Below are 17,783 nucleotides of genomic sequence, written 5' to 3' on the forward strand. Positions count from 1 at the left end.
CAATCACAGCGGGCAGCAGGAGAGGCAGGGCCAGGCCGTGGCAGGTGCACAGGAGTGCAAGGCACAGGAATCACTCACACTCACACATGCGCGCATCCCTAGGCTAGGTAGGACTACGTAAGTAGCTCTCATCTGAGAGCTAGTTGTTAAGAGCACACATATGGACGCATTGACACACGTGTGTTCGGAGAACAGATGTGCTTAAGTAGGTCACCCAGTAACCAGATCGGGCACAGAACATACACACGGGAGTGTCGCACAAGCTGGGGTGTGCGGCCACCTGCGTGCCGGCACAGACACACACACAGTCCCACTTTACCACACGCAGAAAATGTAGATGAACCGACAGAGGGGTGAGACGCAAGGTGGTACCTGGTTGTAGAGGGCACAGATGTGCAAGGCTGTGTTTCCCGAGGCATTCTGGGCACCCATGTTGGCCCCATAAAATAGCAAGTGCTCCAAGTGCTGCACGTGTCCAAAGCGGCAGGCCTGAGGAGAAGAGAGGTACTGAAGCATCCCAGGTACAGAGGCATACAGCCTGCACCCAGCCCAGGCCCCCTGCTCACCTGATGGATTTCTTGCCAGCCATTCTCATCAGTGGTCCCCAGCTGTGCATGATCATGAAGAAGCAGCTCGCAGCAGAGGGCATCCCCGCCCCCTAGGGCACTATGGTACAGGGGCGTCAGGCCGCGGCTGTCCTTGTAGTCAGGTGAAGCCCCCAGGTCCAGCAGGGTCTGAGGGTAAGGCACCTCAGGATCCATGCCAGGCCCAGCTTTCTGCATGAGCCCATGAGTCCCTCCAGACCAGGGTCCTGCCCTTACTAACCGTCAATGCCCCTGCATTCCGCTGGCGGGTGGCACAGTGGACGGCCGTGAGCCCATCTCGGGTTCGGAAGTCCAGGTGAGCACCGCCATTGCGAAGAACCTTCAGGAGGTCAGTGGCGTTGTCCAACTGTGCCGCAAGGCTCAGAGGGCACTCTGGGTTTGGAGATAAATGAAAGTTAGGGTCCCAGCTACTCAAAAAAAAAAAGAAAGGAAGGAAGGAAGGAAGAAAGGGAGGGAGGAAGGAAGGGAGGGAGGGAGGGAGGAAGGAAGGAAGAAAGGGAGGGAGGGAGGGAGGGAGGGAGGGAGGGAGGGAGGGAGGAAGGAAGGAAGAAAGAAAGAAAGAAAGAAAGAAAGAAAGAAAGAAAGAAAGAAAGAAAGAAAGAAAGAAAGAAAAGAAAAGAAAACACAGCCCCTCTCTGCTCTTCTCACCTCCTGAGTCAGGGTCATGGAAATTGGGGTCCAGCCCCTTGTCCAGCAGGCGGGCCACCTTGTCTGTGCTGTGTAGCTGGACATAGTCCATGAACTTCTTCAGGTTGGCCTAGAACACCAGCCATCCCAGTCAGCTGAGTGCCACAGCCATGGTCATCTTACCATCACCCCCTTCCTCCAGCAAGCTCCCGACCACCTGTAAGGCAGACACTGTCCCTAACCCCGACCTGTCTAACCTGTCATCCGGGCTTGCTCATCCTCAACCCCAATACTCTTACCTCAACTCTAGTTCCATCTCGGCTAGACCCATGTGCTTTCAAAGCCCTTCTCTGCAAACCCACAGCAGCCTGAGCAAACCTGTCAGCCTGAGCCTGGCCACTTCCATCACAGCCAGGCCACCTTAGTCCCAGACTCCAACTGACTCCCTTCCCTCAGCCTAAAAGAGCACTGAGTCCATTCTAACAGGCTCCAAATACTAACAGCTCTAGACTCACTCCTCTGGCCAGCTCCTCCTACCCTCCATGATATACCCCTGGAGCACCCATGACATGACTTTGCCTTTTAGTCCTTCACCCAACAAAGTCTTGCTAGCCTTGTCAGGTGGCCTAGATGCCACCACACACGTAGGGCAAGGTGTCCCAGCCCAGGCATCTAGAAACAGCATGTATCATAGACAAGAGAGGGTGTCTCATGAACCAGTATCATGGGGTCAGGGTGATGAAACCAGAGGAAGAATCTATGCAAATCATCTAGGAAGAACCTTAGCCTGGAGGTGACAGGGGGAGAGGGTGGGGACAGCTGGCCCCCAGGCAAGCAAGAGGACAGGGCTGTAGTGAGGAGTTCAAATTCATCCCAAACACAGACAAGACTCACTGAAAAGCAAGTCACTCATGTCTTGTGGGCCCCTGAGAAAAGATCTAGAGAACCCAGGGTGCCAGGGTCATACAAGGGCCAGTGGAGGGAGACAGTTACCTCTCTGACATGGTCTCTGCCCAACATAGAGCCAGGGCCACTGACTGTTACCTTCTCTGGAGCAGCAGAAAAGTCTGCCACAGAAACCCAAAGATCTAGGACAATAGGTAGGGTCACGAAGACCCTTTCCTAAGCTCCAGGGACCATCAGTGAAGTATCCCACAAACAAATTCCCATTGGCCCATGGAGCTGGGGGACTTGGAAAGGGGCTATGACACCCACCTTGCCCATTGGACACCCACAGGAGTGTAGTGCCCCCTCAAAACAAAAAAGGCAAATGGCGTCAGGCCCACTTGGGAGCAGGTCCCAGAAGAATAGACACTGTACAGGTGTAACCAGACTACAGGGTCTACCTAGGCAGATCTGGCCAGCTTCACTAGCCAGTCACAGCAGGTGACTCAACCCCTCTGCCTCACCTGTGAAACGAGGTAGTAAATCTCCTCCGGGAGAGAATTAATGAGATATCTAATTCTGTGTTCCTTGTACTAGGGAACACTAAACACTGGACCTCTTGCCCTCACAGCCAACAAACACACTGGACACTCATTTGCTTCCTTCTCCCCCAGCTTCAACCAAGGCAAAAAAATCTCATTTAGCTAGAACCTATCACTGAACCAGCCAGGGGCATGGAGCCTGTACCCAGCCCCGGACCAGATCCCGAAAGCCACTTCCGGGAAGGCAGGCTGGGCCAAGCCAGAACAGGAGCAGTGGTCATGGGGAGTCCCCTCCGAAGACGGCCTCCTTACCTTTGTGTGCAGCTTTGCAAACTGCTTGTCATCGATGAGGTTCTGGGCATAAACTCTCCGCTTGTATCGAAACTGCTCAGATAAAGAAAAGGTGGAGAGAAGGGACCCACACAGGTCCAGTGAGCAAGTGGCGGTGGCCACCACCGCGTGCCACTCACCGCTCACCACCCTCCTGCCCACACTTTCACTGCGACACAGCCATACAAGTCCCAGACACACACACACAAAGTGGACAAACACTGACAACTACTGACTACCCTCTACATGTACAGAAATGATGTGTGGTTCCAGAGAAGACAGTACTCAGCCAATTCGTGGCCCGGCAGGCCTACAGCCTGTCTGTCTCATTCCCACCACCAGGACTTGGAAAACTCCACGGCTCCCCCAAGATCTGAAACTAAGCTTCTATTCCTAGACACTTCCTCTCCTAGTAGAAATAACCCAATTCCTGGTGCTACCACGAGGATCAGACCAACTCTGACCTTGGTGTGTACACACACACACACACACACACACACACACACACACACACGCGCGCGCGAGACCTTCCAATTAGGACCCAGTCTCCACCCCTATACCTGGAATGGCACTCAAATCACCCTTATATGTCATAAATGGTGCTAATATTTTGGGCCAACCTCAGAAGACTTGGGGGTGAGGGGCAAGAGACAAACGTGCACACAGATAACACTGTTCACACTGCATGACCCTCAGGGCACTCACTCCTTCTCACACTTCTCCCTCCAGTGTTCAAACTGCTCACACCACACATGCTGAGTGCATGTGCTGCAGGTGCTCATTGTGTGCTTGTACGCATCGCTTGCTGCAAGCACTCTACACACTGCTCACACTGTTCTCCACGCTTAAGCTGCAACACAGCACTTACCACACATGCAGCTCACACTACGCCCTACCCGCTGCACTCAAATGTACCCACCTCTGGCTCTCAGCACACTGCTCAGGCTGCACACAGCCCCCCACCGCTCCTGTAGCCAACTCCTCCCGGCCTTGCCCTTCACTGCTCCAGCCACGGAGCTCAAAGATCACACCCAGTGCGCTCCATGCCACCCCCACCCTGGTCTGCCCAGCACCTCCAGATAGGGCAGGGGCGTGTCCAGGTTAGGCGGGTAGTCCTGTAAGAGCCGCTCTTCATCCAGGAACTTGCCGGCGCGACCCCGGGAGGGCGGCTGGAATAGCCCGTAGTTGAGCGCGTCCTGAAGGCTGTGGTTGAGGGCGCAGAGCACACGCTGCTTGGCGGCCCACACGGGCGCGGTTGGGTCCAGACGCAGGCACTTCTGCAGCGGAGCGAGTCGTGAGCCCGGACCTGCGAGCGCAGGACACCGCGCCCCGGGCCCCGCATGGAGGGCTAGTTGGGGAGCAAGAGCAGGGACCCCGCGCCACGGCGCAGAGGCCGAGGCCCCGCCCTGGGGCTGGCCTTCCAGGGCCCCGCCCCGGCGATGGGGAGGGTCCCGCGGAGGCGGCGGGGGAGGGGCGAGTGGCCGCGGCCGGGGGTCCTGGCGCAGGGCGCGCCCGGCGGGGGTCACCGCCAGCGGGCTACACAGGGGTACGGCGAGATCGCGAGGGCTCACCGTTTGTTGCAGGTCCGGGATGCCGACGCGCACGACCACGGCGCTGGCCCCGGGGCCGTCCATCCCGGTGCTAGCGCCCGGGCCCGGACTGTTGCCGGCAGAGAGAGGAGCGCACGGGGATTCCGCGCGGCGCCCTGGCCCCCCCTGACCCCCCGCCGGAGCCCCGCCGACCGCGCTTCGCGGGAGGGGGCCGGGGGGGGCCGGGGCCGGGGCCAGCGCGGGGGACAGCGGCTCCGGGGGCTCCGCAGGCGCAGCGGCGGCGGCGACGGCGGCACGGTTTAGCTGCATCGGCCCCGGCTTCGAGCGGCGCCTGCCTTCCCCGGGGGCGGGGGCGGCGGGGGGAGGGGGCCCGAGCCCGGAGCGGAGCGGAGGCGGGGAGGGGGCCGCGCCGGAGGCGGGGACGGGAAGCCCAGAGCCGGGAAACTGGGGTCCCCCGCGGGGTCGGGCGGCGTGGGCGTGTGGTGCAGAGGGCGGGGGCCGGGGGCCCGCGCGCGGGGGGGGGGGTTGGCTGTCGAGGGGGAGTGGCTGACACAGCGGGGGGATGGCACGCCGCGCTTCCGCTGCAGGCGAGCGTCGCAGACCACCGTACTAGGGTGACGGAGGGTTCTGGAGCTGGATGAGGGACCTCCACGCGTCGGGGCAAGAGGACCACAGGCTGACAGGGAGGGAGAGACAAGCAGGAAAATCGGTGTCCCGGGGTGGAAATCTCCCCAGTCTGCCGACCCCACTCCGGACCCCGAGGAGGTGGTGGGGTCAGCCGGGGCACCGTGCTGGGTGGGAGTCGGAGGGCCGCAGACCCCAGGCTCGAGCAGGGTGGAGCTGCTGTGCCACGGAAGCGCCCCCCAAATCAGCCCTTCTAACCGCACCCAGGGTGTTCCTTTCGGCCCCCGCCGCAACCGAGTTTGGGGAGTCTGTCCGGACTCTGCGGTCTCCCCCACCTTGGCTGGCCCAACCCTGCAGCTGGTCGCCCCCTCCCCGTCACCTTAGCGACAGCAGGATGGGGGCGCGACCTACGAGGAAGGGCTTAGGGGAGGGGGCGCCACTAGTCTCCACCTGCGACGGGGAACTGAATTTTAGTTTCACACGTTGTCGTGGCAACGCGGGAGGGGGTGACGAGTGGGCGGGGAGGGGAGCGCTGCGAGTGAACCAACTCAGGCGCCGCCCGCGTGGCGTGCCAGCCTTAGCCCGGCGCTGCCTCGGAAGTGCCCAACGCGCGGGGGCCTCACTCCTAAGGCCCAGAAAGGTGCAGCCCCTGAGTGGATGAATTGCCCTACTAACAGTAGGGTCTAGTCCTGCCTTCCACTGCACTCTCCCACCTACCTTGACTTATACCCCACCCCCTAACGGCCCCAGAGAGCCACTCATGCCTGGCGGCACACACTGGACAGCTTTTGCGGAGCAGTCTGGCCGGGAACTCTGCCAGTGGCAGAAAGCATCCCCTCAGCCCCAGCCTCCCCAACTCTCTCCATGAGCAGCCCTGGATCGCCCACAAAACTGGTTATTCCTGAGCATCCCAGGAATAACCTTGGACTGCCCTGGTCCTATACACCATACACCTCACCATATCCCACCCCCTGACCATCTTGGTTCACCTGAGACATGCCCTCACCCCACACAGAACAGTGATTGATTAGACTTCCCCCCAAAAAACAGCCTGCACTCCCCGGATCCACCACCTTCCAAAAGTGTCTCATGACTCCATAATAGGGCCTTCTGACCAATCCAAACCCCATGGGACTGTCCCCCAGGGACCACCTGGCTGACTCCTACATCACTACCTTTGAGGAACAATCTCTCCCTTCACAAGAACCACTTACCCGGCAGAGCTGAGTCTCCAGCGCTCCTGTGCCTCTGTTCCCTGCTGCCCTCAAGCCTGGGTGGACCCCTGAGTGCTGGAGGAAGTGAAGCCCCAGTAGTCCCTGACCTCCAAGCCCCTCCCAAGGTCTGACTGAGCGGGGCAACTTAGAGTACCCTAGGGGCTAGGGCAGGATGTCAGAGGGGCAGGAGCAGGAAAGAGTCTCTCTTATCTTCAGGAAGCACCTTGGGAAGCTCAGGGCTGGGTTTCCTGTGTCCCAGCCCAGAGAGGAAAGGCTGCTTCCTGGCCCGGGAGTCTCCGCCATCTTCCTCTCTTGCCTCTTTCCTTTTCGCCTTGACCCAGGCCTCCTTTCCGGCTAAACCCAATCCCTCCCATCAAAACCTCCACCCACCTTTATTTCCAGCCTCCCTTTTCCCTAAACTAGCTGGCTGCTGGTGGGAAATGATGGCCAGCATCCACCAGGGATGAGGCTGAAATGGAGAAATCCCATGCCCTCAATCAGGCAGCAGGCCAGCTTTGGACACTCAGTAAACCTGTCTTGACCTGGATGGGCCCAGATCCCTGGGTGTTGCCTCTTCGGGGCTTGCTGTCCACGACTGGACTTCATGGAAGGAAGCCTTTGAGCCTCCTCTGTCACCTCCCTTGCTGGGCGAATCTAACTCTCCATACAGGCCTATGACCTTTGTTGCCAAGCTTTTGGGGAGAGAGTCTCACATTTTGCTAACCAGCTACCTGCAGACTGACAGTCTCTTGAGCAGCCCAGGCCACCTTCCCTCAGGTCCACCAGACCCCGTCTCCCAGGCAAGGTGACACTTGGCCTGGCCCTACCTTCAAATACCGGTCGGGTGCCTTTTGCTTACTTTTTTCCTTTACCAGGGCCAAAATTCTAGAAAGATCTTATTTTGACCATGCACACTTCTTCCCCACCTCCTAGTGCACTTTCAGCTACACAGCTCCAGGAGATTTGGGGGTGGAGGAAGATTTGTGACTAGTGCATCCAGAATAGTGTATGGCACGTGGATTGGCAGCAAATGTGTAACTATAGTCCTCAGCCCGCTGCTGTGCAGCTCCAAGTGTCCATTGCTTAAGCATTCACTGGAGACATCCAAACCTCCAGTGACGGTCTCCATGCTCTTGACCCTTCCACATCCTAAGCGTCCTCTGACCTGTGATTTGTACTCCTAGCCCACCTTCTGGCCCTCTGGTTGTCCTCGCTTGGCCTGTAGGCTCCTCTGTATGCTAGACGGCTTGCCTCACTTCCACCTCGGGAGGTATCCCTCCCTTCCATCCATCACTCCTGCACACTTCTCGATCTTGTCACTTAGCTCATCCTGGCCTGTCCCCTAGGTTACCAATTACGGGGGACCTCTTGCTGAAAGTCTGACAGGCATTCTTCTGTCCAGTCTAACTTGTCTGCTCCTGAAGCTCTTCCTTTGATTTCCATCCTGTCAGGAGGTTCTGTACTCATCTAGAGAAGCGTCTCCTAGATGCCTTCCTCTCCCAGTCTGCATCTCACCCCATGCTTCTTCACTAAATACTCTGTTCTGCCCTAATCTGGTTTCTCTTTTGTAAAGCTGCCGTTGTCGAAATTTCAACACACTGTAATTCCTTTATTTGTTGCTTAGCATCTCTTTCCCTGCCAGGAGGTGGGCTCCCTGTGGAGAGAGGTCTTAGCCTCTCTGGTTTTGCTGTGACCAAGCCCTGGTATACACTGTGTAGCTCAGTTTGTTTACTATGTAAGTAAGCCAGAGATTAAACTGTCATCTACAAGATTACACCCAACTTCAGCTCAGACCTCCTTGCTGTGGAGCAGCTGAAACCGGGAGGGCTAGGTTGACCGCAAAGCTGTCTGGACCCAGTGTGTGTGTGTGTGTGTGTGTGTGTGTGTGTGTGTGTGTGTGTGTGTGTGTGTAGTTTTTATTGCTCCTGGTTATATAATATCTAAAGGTATATGCATATTCCATCTCATCTTGAGTCTAATTTTTCTTTTTCCAGGAATAAGAATCTCTTTAGATTCAGCTTTGGTTTTTGCTTTGTGTTGTTTAGGATAGAGTCTGGCGATGTATCCCAGGCTGCCTCAAACTTCCATCAGCGCATCAGCCTCCAAGTTTTTTGGGTTTGTTCATCTTTTTCTTCATTTTACACTATCATATTTCTCGCTATATTTCTTTTCGTTCTTGCTAAATTCACTGAACTGGATATTTTTCCGATTCATTTTCAGTGTTCTCCTTTTCTCTAAGTCCTTCACAAGCATTCAGCACTGTTAATCTCCAATTATCATTTGAGTCAGAGTGTTGATATCTAATGACTTTATTTCTTTTTGTTCTGATTTTCTGATGTCATATATTTTGGCTCAGGTATTACAGGAATGTGCTTATTTACATTTTCAAATGTTGACTATGTGTTTGTGGACTAACTCTTTATTAATGATCTCTTCCTGCATTGTGGTCGGACAAGATGGTCCAGACAATACTGATGTTTGTGCAGTTTGTGAAGATTTTCCTTGGCTCCTAAAGCTGAAGGAGGAAAAAATGACAAGTTCTAGGCCAAATTGGACCACGGAATGAGATCACATTTCAAAAACTGAAGCAAGCCCGGCATGGTGGTGCACAGGTGGTTCTCTGAGTTCAAAACCAGCCTGATCTACTGAGCGAGTGCCAGGACAGCCAAGGCTATGCAGACTAACCCTGTCTCGGAGTGGGTGGAGGGGAGGGACGCTAGAGAGATGGCTGAGCAATGGAGAGCCCTTACAGCCCTCGGAGAGGACCCGATTCAGTTCCCAACACCAGTATGATGGCTCACAGTGATCTGTAACTCCAGTTCCAGTGGTTCGGATGCCCTCTTCTGGCCTCCGTAAGCACTGCATGTATTCAGTGCACATACCTGAAGTGCCAGCAAAACACTCCTACACGTGAGATTGTTTGAAATCTTTTTTTAAGGTTTAATACATGTGATGTATGTTTAATACATGTAATATACCTTTTTAAGCATTAAAAAGCAAAATAAAGCCAGTCTAACCCTTTGCATCTGTATATTTATTGGGATTAATGATCAACTTAACTAATTTCTATCATCCATTTTGTGCTGTCCTTTCTCGGTGTGGCTTTCATCTGCATTTCCACCTTCCATTTAAGTGATCAAGTTTTCTTCATTTCTCTTTCCTTCCTCTCTCATTGGTTTGGAAGTTGTGCAATCTCATCATTTTTCACAAGTACACTTAAATTGCATCGCTAATAAAAATTAAAGCTAATTAGTATCTCTTTTTTTCATATAATAAAAAGAATGTATAGCGAATTCCAACTGATCTTCTCATTCTACAGTTTTTTTGCCCATTTCCTTTAACTTGAAAATTTGCCATTTTTGTTATTATTCCCATGGTCGAAGAGTGAGTACTTCTTTAGTCTTCCTCATATGTTGACAGGTTTCTTTATTTGCTGTTCTTTCTTGCTGCTCACTCTTTAAACTCTCTGGGGCTTAAATTATCTTCTTGAAAATACATCCCTTAGAAATTTCCTGAGACTGTCTTGTAATGAATGGCTAAGCTTTGTCTCTCATTAAGAGTCTCGTTTTGCCCTTACTCTTATTTTGTTTCGATTTTGTTTGAAATTTTAAGATTTATTTTATTAATTTTGTGTATATATGTGTCTGTGTGTATGTTTGTGCCTGTGAGCCTAGGTGCCCCAGAGACTAGAAGAGGGCTGTGAGCCACCCGGAACTCAAGTCCCCTGCAAGAACAGAACACACAGTTAATCACTGAGTCATCTCTCCAGCCCTATTAAGTTTTTTGAGACAGGGTATGGTGATTTGAATGAGAATAGTCCCCACAGGGTCATAGATTTTAATGCTTGGTCACCAGGGAGTGGCACTATTTGAAAGGATTAGGAGGTGTGGCCTTGTTGGAGGAAGAAAGAGTGTCACTGGGGGTGGGCTTTGAGGTTCTAAAAAGGCCAGTGTCTCTCACTTGGTACTGCCTGTGGATCCAGATGTAGAACTCTCAGCTACTTCTTCAGCACCATGTCTGCCTGCCCCACCATGCTTCCTGCCATCATAGCAATGGACTAAACCTCTGAAACTGTAAGCAATTAAATGCTTTATTTTATAACAGTTGCCATGGTCATGTTGTCTCTTTACATCAACAGAACACTGGCACAGAGTCTTATCATACAGTCCAGGCTGGCCTCAAACTTGCAATCCTCCTGCCTCCGCAACAGGATTACAGATCTATACCATCATGCTTACAGATGTATGCTACCTTCACCTTTTGTCTTAGTTAGGGTTTCTATTACTGAGACGAAACACTATGACCAAAAAGCAAGTTGAGGAGGAAAGGGTTTATTTGGCTTACACTTCAGCATTGCTGTTCATCACTGGAGGAAGTCAGGACAGGAAGTCAAACAAGGCAGGATCCCGGAGACAGGAGCTGATGTAAAGACCATGGAGGGGAGTTGGCTTGCTTCCCCTGGCCTGCTCAGCCCACCTTCTTATAGAACTCAGGACCAGGCATGGTACCACCCACCATAGGCTGGACCCTCCCCCGTTGATCACTAAATGAGGAATGCCTTACAGCTTGATCTCATGAAGGTGTTTCCTCAACTGAGGCTCTTTCCTCCCCATGACTCCAGTTTGTGTCAAGTTGACACACAAAACCAGCCAGTACACTTTTGTTTTTCTGAATGACAACTTAGCCAATATACAATCCTAAACTGATAGTTTATTTTCCTCAAACTTTTTTGAAGTCTTTTTCCCCCTCTTTTCTTGTGGTACTGCGGCTTGAACCCAGGACCTTATGCATGCTAAATGAGCACTCTACCACTGAGCTACATCCCCAGCTCACTTTGAAGCATTTTTTTCTTTCCTGTGTGTTACATTCTGGAAAGTTTTTGCAATTCTGACTCCTATAACAGTAATTCTCTCTTTAACTGTGTTTAATTTGCCATCAACCCTGTTTGCATTCTGGTAACTGTAATCTTTATTTTTAGAAGCTCCACGCGGTACATTCTTAAATCTTCGTGTCTTTTTTTTTTACTTTTTTGATTTTCACTTAATTAGGTTTTGAAGTTTCTTTCATTCTTAGTCTTTTCAAATATATCTATCTTAAATTTTTGTTTTATTGTGTGACATTTTGGTAAAAGGTCCTTCTACTCTGCCTTTGGGGTTTCTACAATATCTTACTGTGACAGGTAGATAGATTCAGGGAAGGTTTGATGGTTCAGGGTTATAAGTTCATACTCAGCTTGGATTTATCTGAGAATCCTGAGGAACCTAGAGGTGTCCCTTCAGAGGAGGACCACCAGCCCAAGACATTTTTTTTGTTTGTTTGTTTTGGTTTTTGTTTTTTGGTTTTTGTTTTTTGGAGACAGGGTTTCTCTGTGGTGTTTTGGTGCCTGTCCTGGATCTCGCTTTGTAGACCAGGCTGGCCTCGAACTCACAGAGATCTGCCTGGCTCTGCCTCCCGTGTGCTGGGATTAAAGGCATGCGCCACCACCGCCCAGTCCCAAGACATCTTTTATGTGGCTTGAGGAACACAAAGGATAACATAGTTCCCACTCCGAAACTAGTAGGGAAAGGCAATGGTTACTGTTTCACAGACAGAGAGACTTTTTCACCAGATCTTGACAAAGCTTTAGGAAAAACTGCTAAAGTTAGAAAGAAACGAGTAATAGTAATTATGTTGGGCACTTAACATGCCATTCTAAGTATATTACATGTATTAACTCATTCAGTGGTTACAAAATCACTGAGCAAATCACTGTTATTGTCTGTATTTCACAAACAAGATTAAGTAAGTCTCCTCACAGTCACAGGAACAGGAGAGAAACCAGTGGGAGCTATTTATTCATGGCAGTGCAAGCCTGTAAGCCGGCACTCTGGAAGATGAAGCAGAAAGATCACACATATCAATTCCAGGCCAACCTGGACTACATAAACCTGAGACTAGGGAGTTGGGGGTGGGAAGAACACATACTGGGAGAGACAGGAGGAGGGAAAAAGGAAGAGAAGCAGGGAGGAAGAAGAGAGAGAAAAGGCACATTTTGCTTTTCAGTTTATCTGTAGATAAATTGCTGTGACTATTTGAGTGTCTTAGTTCTGTTGCTGCTAAGGGACAGCATGACCAAGGCAACTTATAAAAGAAAGCATTTAATTGGAGGCTTGATACAGGTTTCAGAAGGTTAGTTATTGAGTGTCATGGCGGGGAGCATGGCAGCAGGCAGGCAGGCAGGCAGGCATGGTGCCGGGGCAGTAGCTAAGAGCTTCCATCCTGATCCACAGACAGCAGACAGAGAGAGTGCTTGAGACTTTGGCCTTTTGAAACCTCAAAGCCCACCCCCAGCGACATGCCTCCTCAAACAAGGCCACACCTCCTAATCCTTCCTAAACAGTCCACCACCTGGGAATCAAACATGCAAATACATTAGCCTATGGAAGCTGTTCTCATTCCTACCTCCACATTGACTTGTTTCCAGCTTAGAAGAATTATGGATAAAACTGCTTTTGAATATTTGTATATGTTTTAATCTAAACTTACACTTCTTGTTCTCTCGGATAAATACTTAGAATGGCCATGCCTTTGTGGTAGATGCATGCTGACTTTTTAAATCCTGCGCAGTCTTCTGGAGTGACAGCATATTTACATTCCAACTTCTCCCACTTCCTCTGTGTCATTATCAGTCTTTGGTTTCACAAGACTGTGGCTTCAGTCTTCCCATAACTGTATGTTGTGTCCCATAGAAGGTTTGAACCCTGTTTCCTAGATTACTATCTGATACTCAGCTGTATCTTATGGGCTGCTTGGCCTTCAAGTATTTTTTTGTGAAATATCTGCTTTAGTCCATTGATCTCAGGAAGTTCAACACTCAAGAAGCTAAGGCAAGAGGATCAAGAGTTCTAGGCCAGGGCTAGAGACCTGGCTCAGCAGTTAGGAGCACTGAGCGACTGCTCTTCCAGAGAACCCTGGTTCGATTCCTAGTACCTATCTGATAACCACTTGTAACTTTAGTCCCAGGGGATCCAACGCCCTCTTGTGGCCTCCACAGGCATAGAACACAGGTGGGGCATAGAAATACATGCAGGCCAAACAGCCATATACGTACAACTTTGTTTCTCAATGAGTTCTAGGCCATGTGGCACGTGGAGGTGAGGGGGGAGTCTTGCAGGAGTTGGTTCTCTCCTTCCACCCTGTGGGTTCCAGAGATCAAGCCCAAGTTATCAGGCTGGTTGGCAAGCACATTTACTCCCTGAACTCAATCTCACAGCCCTCCAAATAATTTTTATTTGTTCATTTATTTATTTTAGTTTTTGAGACAACAGGGTCTCTCTACATAGCCCTGGCTATCCTAAAACTCACTATGTAGACCAAGCTAGCCTCAAACTCAGAGAAATCCACCTGCCTCTGCCTCCCAAATGCTGGGACTGCAGGCATGTGCCACCACAACTGGCCTCTAGATAGTATTTAAAGCCCAGAAAAACACTATAATTTCATGCCTCACCTTTTCATAATAATCTTGTGGATTTTTTTTTTTTGAGACATCTCATTATACATCCCTGACTGGCTTGGAACTTACTATATGGACCAGATAGACCAGGCTAGCCTCGAACCCACAGACATCCACCTGCCTCAGCCTCTAGAATGGTGGAATTAAAGTGTGCACCACAACCTCCCACAATGGATTCTTTTGGTTTTATATTCCTTTTGTTTTGTTTTGGTTTTTGGTTTTTTTGTTTTGTTTTGTTTTGTTTTGGTGTTTCAACACAGTATGTGTCTCAGACTGTTCTTGAACTTGCAATCCTGCCTCAGCCTAATCAAGTATTATTGGTTTATGCTACCCCACTTGGCTTAAGTTCTCATTATTAAAGAATCTCACCCTCTTTTTCAATATCATTAATATTCTTTGAGTTCTACCTAAGAAATCTTTACCTACCTCATAATCACAATTTTTTTACAGGCTTGGTGGCACACAACTTTAATCCCAGCACTCTAGAGGCAGAAACAGGCAGATCTCTGTGAGTTCGAAGCCAACCTGATCTACAGGCCATCCAAGAATACATAGTGAGGCCCTGTCTCAAAAAAAAAAAATCTCCTGTGTTTTGTAGTTTGGGCTCCTATTCCTCCTGCTTTCCGAAGACATCATCTACCTGCACAGTGCGGGAACTTTAGTGTGCTTTACAAGTTCTCTACCACACAGTTACACTCCCAATAGTTCCTTTGGCCAGGGTGCGGGGTGCAGGGGGTGGAGGTGGGGTGGTGTTAAGACAGGATCTCTACATAACCTTGGCTGTCCTGGAACTCACTATGTAGACTAGGCTGTCATCAAACTCACAGAGAACAGAGATCTGCCTGCCTCTGCCTCCCAAGTGCTGGGATCAAAGGCATGTGATACCATGTCCAGCCCAACGTTTTACTTTTTTTTGGTCCCTGAATAATTTCGTTTCTAGTTTTGGTGTCAAAAAAAGTAGATGCTTATGTTTTACCTTGGGGGTGTCAGGCTGCTCAGAAACATTTTTTAGGGTTTGGTAGAATGTTTGCCTAGTATGTCTGAGACCTGGGTTCAATCCTAGCAACACACACACACACTCAGAGTTAAATTTGTTTGTGTGTGTGTGTGTGTGTGTGTGTGTGTGTGTGTGTGTGTACTGGGAATCAATCCCAGGACCTCATACATGTTAGGTGAGAACTCTACCACTGAACCCCAGGCCCGGCCCTCATTGTAAAAGTCTTTAAAAACTATTATTTAAGGGGTGGAGACACGCACGTGCCGCGACTGAGTGCAGAGATCTGAAAAGAAGTTGAGGAGTCCATTCTCCTTCAATGCATGGATCCCAGCACCAGATGCCAGGGTTCCCCGCTTGGCAGCAAGCGCTTTCGCCCACTGTTGGAGTTTTCTCTCTGTTGGTGTGATAAACACCGGGACCAACGGCAACTGGGAGAAGGGAAAGGTCTCTTTAGCTGACACTTCCAGGACTCAATCTGTCTCTGCGGGAAGCGAGCACAGGAAGTGAAGCAGGAACCCCGGAAGAGTACCGCTTCCTGCTTCCTCACTGGCTCCTCTGGCTCTCTTCTCCAGTCCCGGGATCACCTGCCTAGGGATGGTGTTGCCCATGGTGGACTGCACCCTCCCACATCAACCATCATTGACCACAATTTCTCCCAGCTATGGGCCCAGGCCAGTCTGAACTGGGCAACTCTTCATTTGAGATTCTCTCTCTCTCTTTCTCTCTCTCTCTCTCTCTCTCTCTCTCTCTCTCCTCTCTCCCTGTGACTCCAGGCTTGTGTCTAGTTTACAATAAAAACTAACCAGGCCACCCATCAAACCATCTCACCAGCCCCTTTAAAAATAGTTCCACACGCCGGGCGGCGGTGGCGCACACCTTTAATCCCAGCACTAGGAAGGCAGAGCCAGGCCGATCTCTGTGAGTTCGAGGCCAGCCTGGACCAGTGAGATCCAGAACAGGCACCAAAATTACACAGAGAAACCCTGTCTCGAAAAACCAAAAACACCCAAACAAATAAACAACAACAAAATATTTCCAATGTACCAAATGTAGTAGCACACATGTACTCTGGCACTTGGGAGACTGAGGTAGGATTAGTTTAAGACCACCCTGGGATACATAACAAGACCTTGACTCAAAAAAATAGAGTAAAATCTGCATAGCATTTCATACAGCATGATGAAAAACTAATAGAAATGGATAGTGGGGATAGTTACATACATATGCACATACTTAATACTACACAACTGCACACTGATACATGGTTAAAATGGAAATTTTTATGCTGCCATTAACCAGCCGTCTCCCGTTCCCTTTCCACGGAAGGCCCTTTAACTACTGTTCCACTTTCTGACTCGGTTTTTCCTATTCTAGGCACATCTCAGCACCAGTTTTTTGAAAGACTGTCCCTTTACCTTGAATTGCCTTTGCACTTTGGTTGAAAATCAGCTGGCCACATATGTATGGTCTATTTACGGACTCTTCTATTTCTTTCATTGATCTATATTTACATACTTTCTTCAACACCACCCTGTTCAATTTCTAAAATCTTATAGTAACTTTTGAAACAAGATAGTATCAATCCAACCACTTTGTTATTTTTTGTTTAGTTGTTTTTGCTAAATAGTAACTATTTTTAAGGCATTAGCTTGGGGTTCTTGTTGGACTCCTGACAATAGAAGTGGGGGTGTCTCTGACTCTTTTGCCTATTCATGGGACCTTCTTCCTCCTACTGGGTTGCCTCACCCAGCCTTGATATGGGGGGTTGTGCCTAGTCTTAGTGAATCTTGTTATGCTGTGTTCAGTTGATAACCTGGGAGGTCTGCTCTTTTCTGAAGGGAAACAGAGGAGCAGTGGATCTGGGGGAGAGGGGAAGTAGAGGGTCTGAGAGGAGGCTGCAGTAAGGATGTACTGTATGAGAGAAGAAGAAATTTATTTTATTTATTTATTTATTTATTTATTTATTTATTTATTTATTTATTTAGGTTTTTTGAGACAGGGTTTCTTTTTTTTGTTTTTTTTTGTTTTTTTTTTCGGTTTTTTGAGACAGGGTTTCTCTGTGTAGCTTTTGCGCCTTTCCTGGAACTCACTTGGTAGTCCAGGCTGGCCTCGAACTCACAGAGATCCGCCTGGCTCTGCCTCCCGAGTGCTGGGATTAAAGGCATGCGCCACCACCGCCCGGCTTTATTTTATTTTTTAAATAATTTCTTTATTTTTATTTTATTTGCATTGATGTGTTGCCTGCATGTATGTGTGATGGTGTCAGATCTTGCAGTCACAGACAGTTGTGAGCTGCCATGTGGGTGCTGGGAATTGAAACCAGGTCTTCTAGAAAAGCAGCCAGTGCTCTTAACTGCTGAGCCATCTCTCCAGCCTGAAAAAAAAATTAAGTTTTAAAAATAAATTTAAAAAAGAAACCTAAAATTTTTTTTTTTTAAAGATTTATTTATTATTATTATGTATACAGCATGTATGACTGCAGGCCAGAAAAGGGCACCAGATCTCATTAAAGATGGTTGTGAGCCACCATGTGGTTGCTGGGAATTGAACTCAGGACCTCTGGAAGAGCAGTCAGTGCTCTTAACCTCTGAGCCATCTCTCCAGCCCCCAAGAAACCTAAAATTTTAAGTCTAAAATCTGACCTGCACATCAAACATTGAAAGTGGTTAAAAAGGCCGGGCGGCGGTGGCGCACGCCTTTAATCCCAGCACTCGGGAGGCAGAGCCAGGCGGATCTCTGTGAGTTCGAGGCCAGCCTGGTCTACAGAGTGAGTTCCAGGACAGGCACAAAGCTACACAGAGAAACCCTATCTCAGAAAAAAAAAAAAAAAAAAAAAAAAAAAAAAAAAAAAAGTAGTTAAAAAGAAAGTGAGAATATTACAAAGTAAGAGAACTCTTCACCTTACAGTCTTTCTTTG

The 17,783-nt window shown here is 49.7% G+C and overlaps 1 protein-coding gene across 1 annotated transcript in view; it reads right to left on the minus strand.

The window, feature by feature from the left end:
• Shank3 (SH3 and multiple ankyrin repeat domains 3) overlaps positions 1-6,142 on the minus strand; it is a 60,455-nt gene extending 54,313 nt beyond the window's left edge. Inside the window, exons 1-7 of the mRNA XM_059247995.1 lie at positions 6,122-6,142; positions 4,063-5,148; positions 2,972-3,043; positions 1,254-1,362; positions 826-977; positions 567-734; positions 373-489 (exon numbers count right to left, since the gene is read on the minus strand). Coding sequence (XP_059103978.1) covers positions 373-489; positions 567-734; positions 826-977; positions 1,254-1,362; positions 2,972-3,043; positions 4,063-5,148; positions 6,122-6,142 — 1,725 coding nt within the window. The remainder of the gene's footprint in view (positions 1-372; positions 490-566; positions 735-825; positions 978-1,253; positions 1,363-2,971; positions 3,044-4,062; positions 5,149-6,121) is intronic.
• Positions 6,143-17,783: the final 11,641 nt, after the last annotated feature.

The sequence above is a fragment of the Peromyscus eremicus genome, chromosome 20 (genome assembly GCF_949786415.1).
Source record: "Peromyscus eremicus chromosome 20, PerEre_H2_v1, whole genome shotgun sequence".
Classification (NCBI taxonomy): Eukaryota; Metazoa; Chordata; class Mammalia; order Rodentia; family Cricetidae; genus Peromyscus; species Peromyscus eremicus.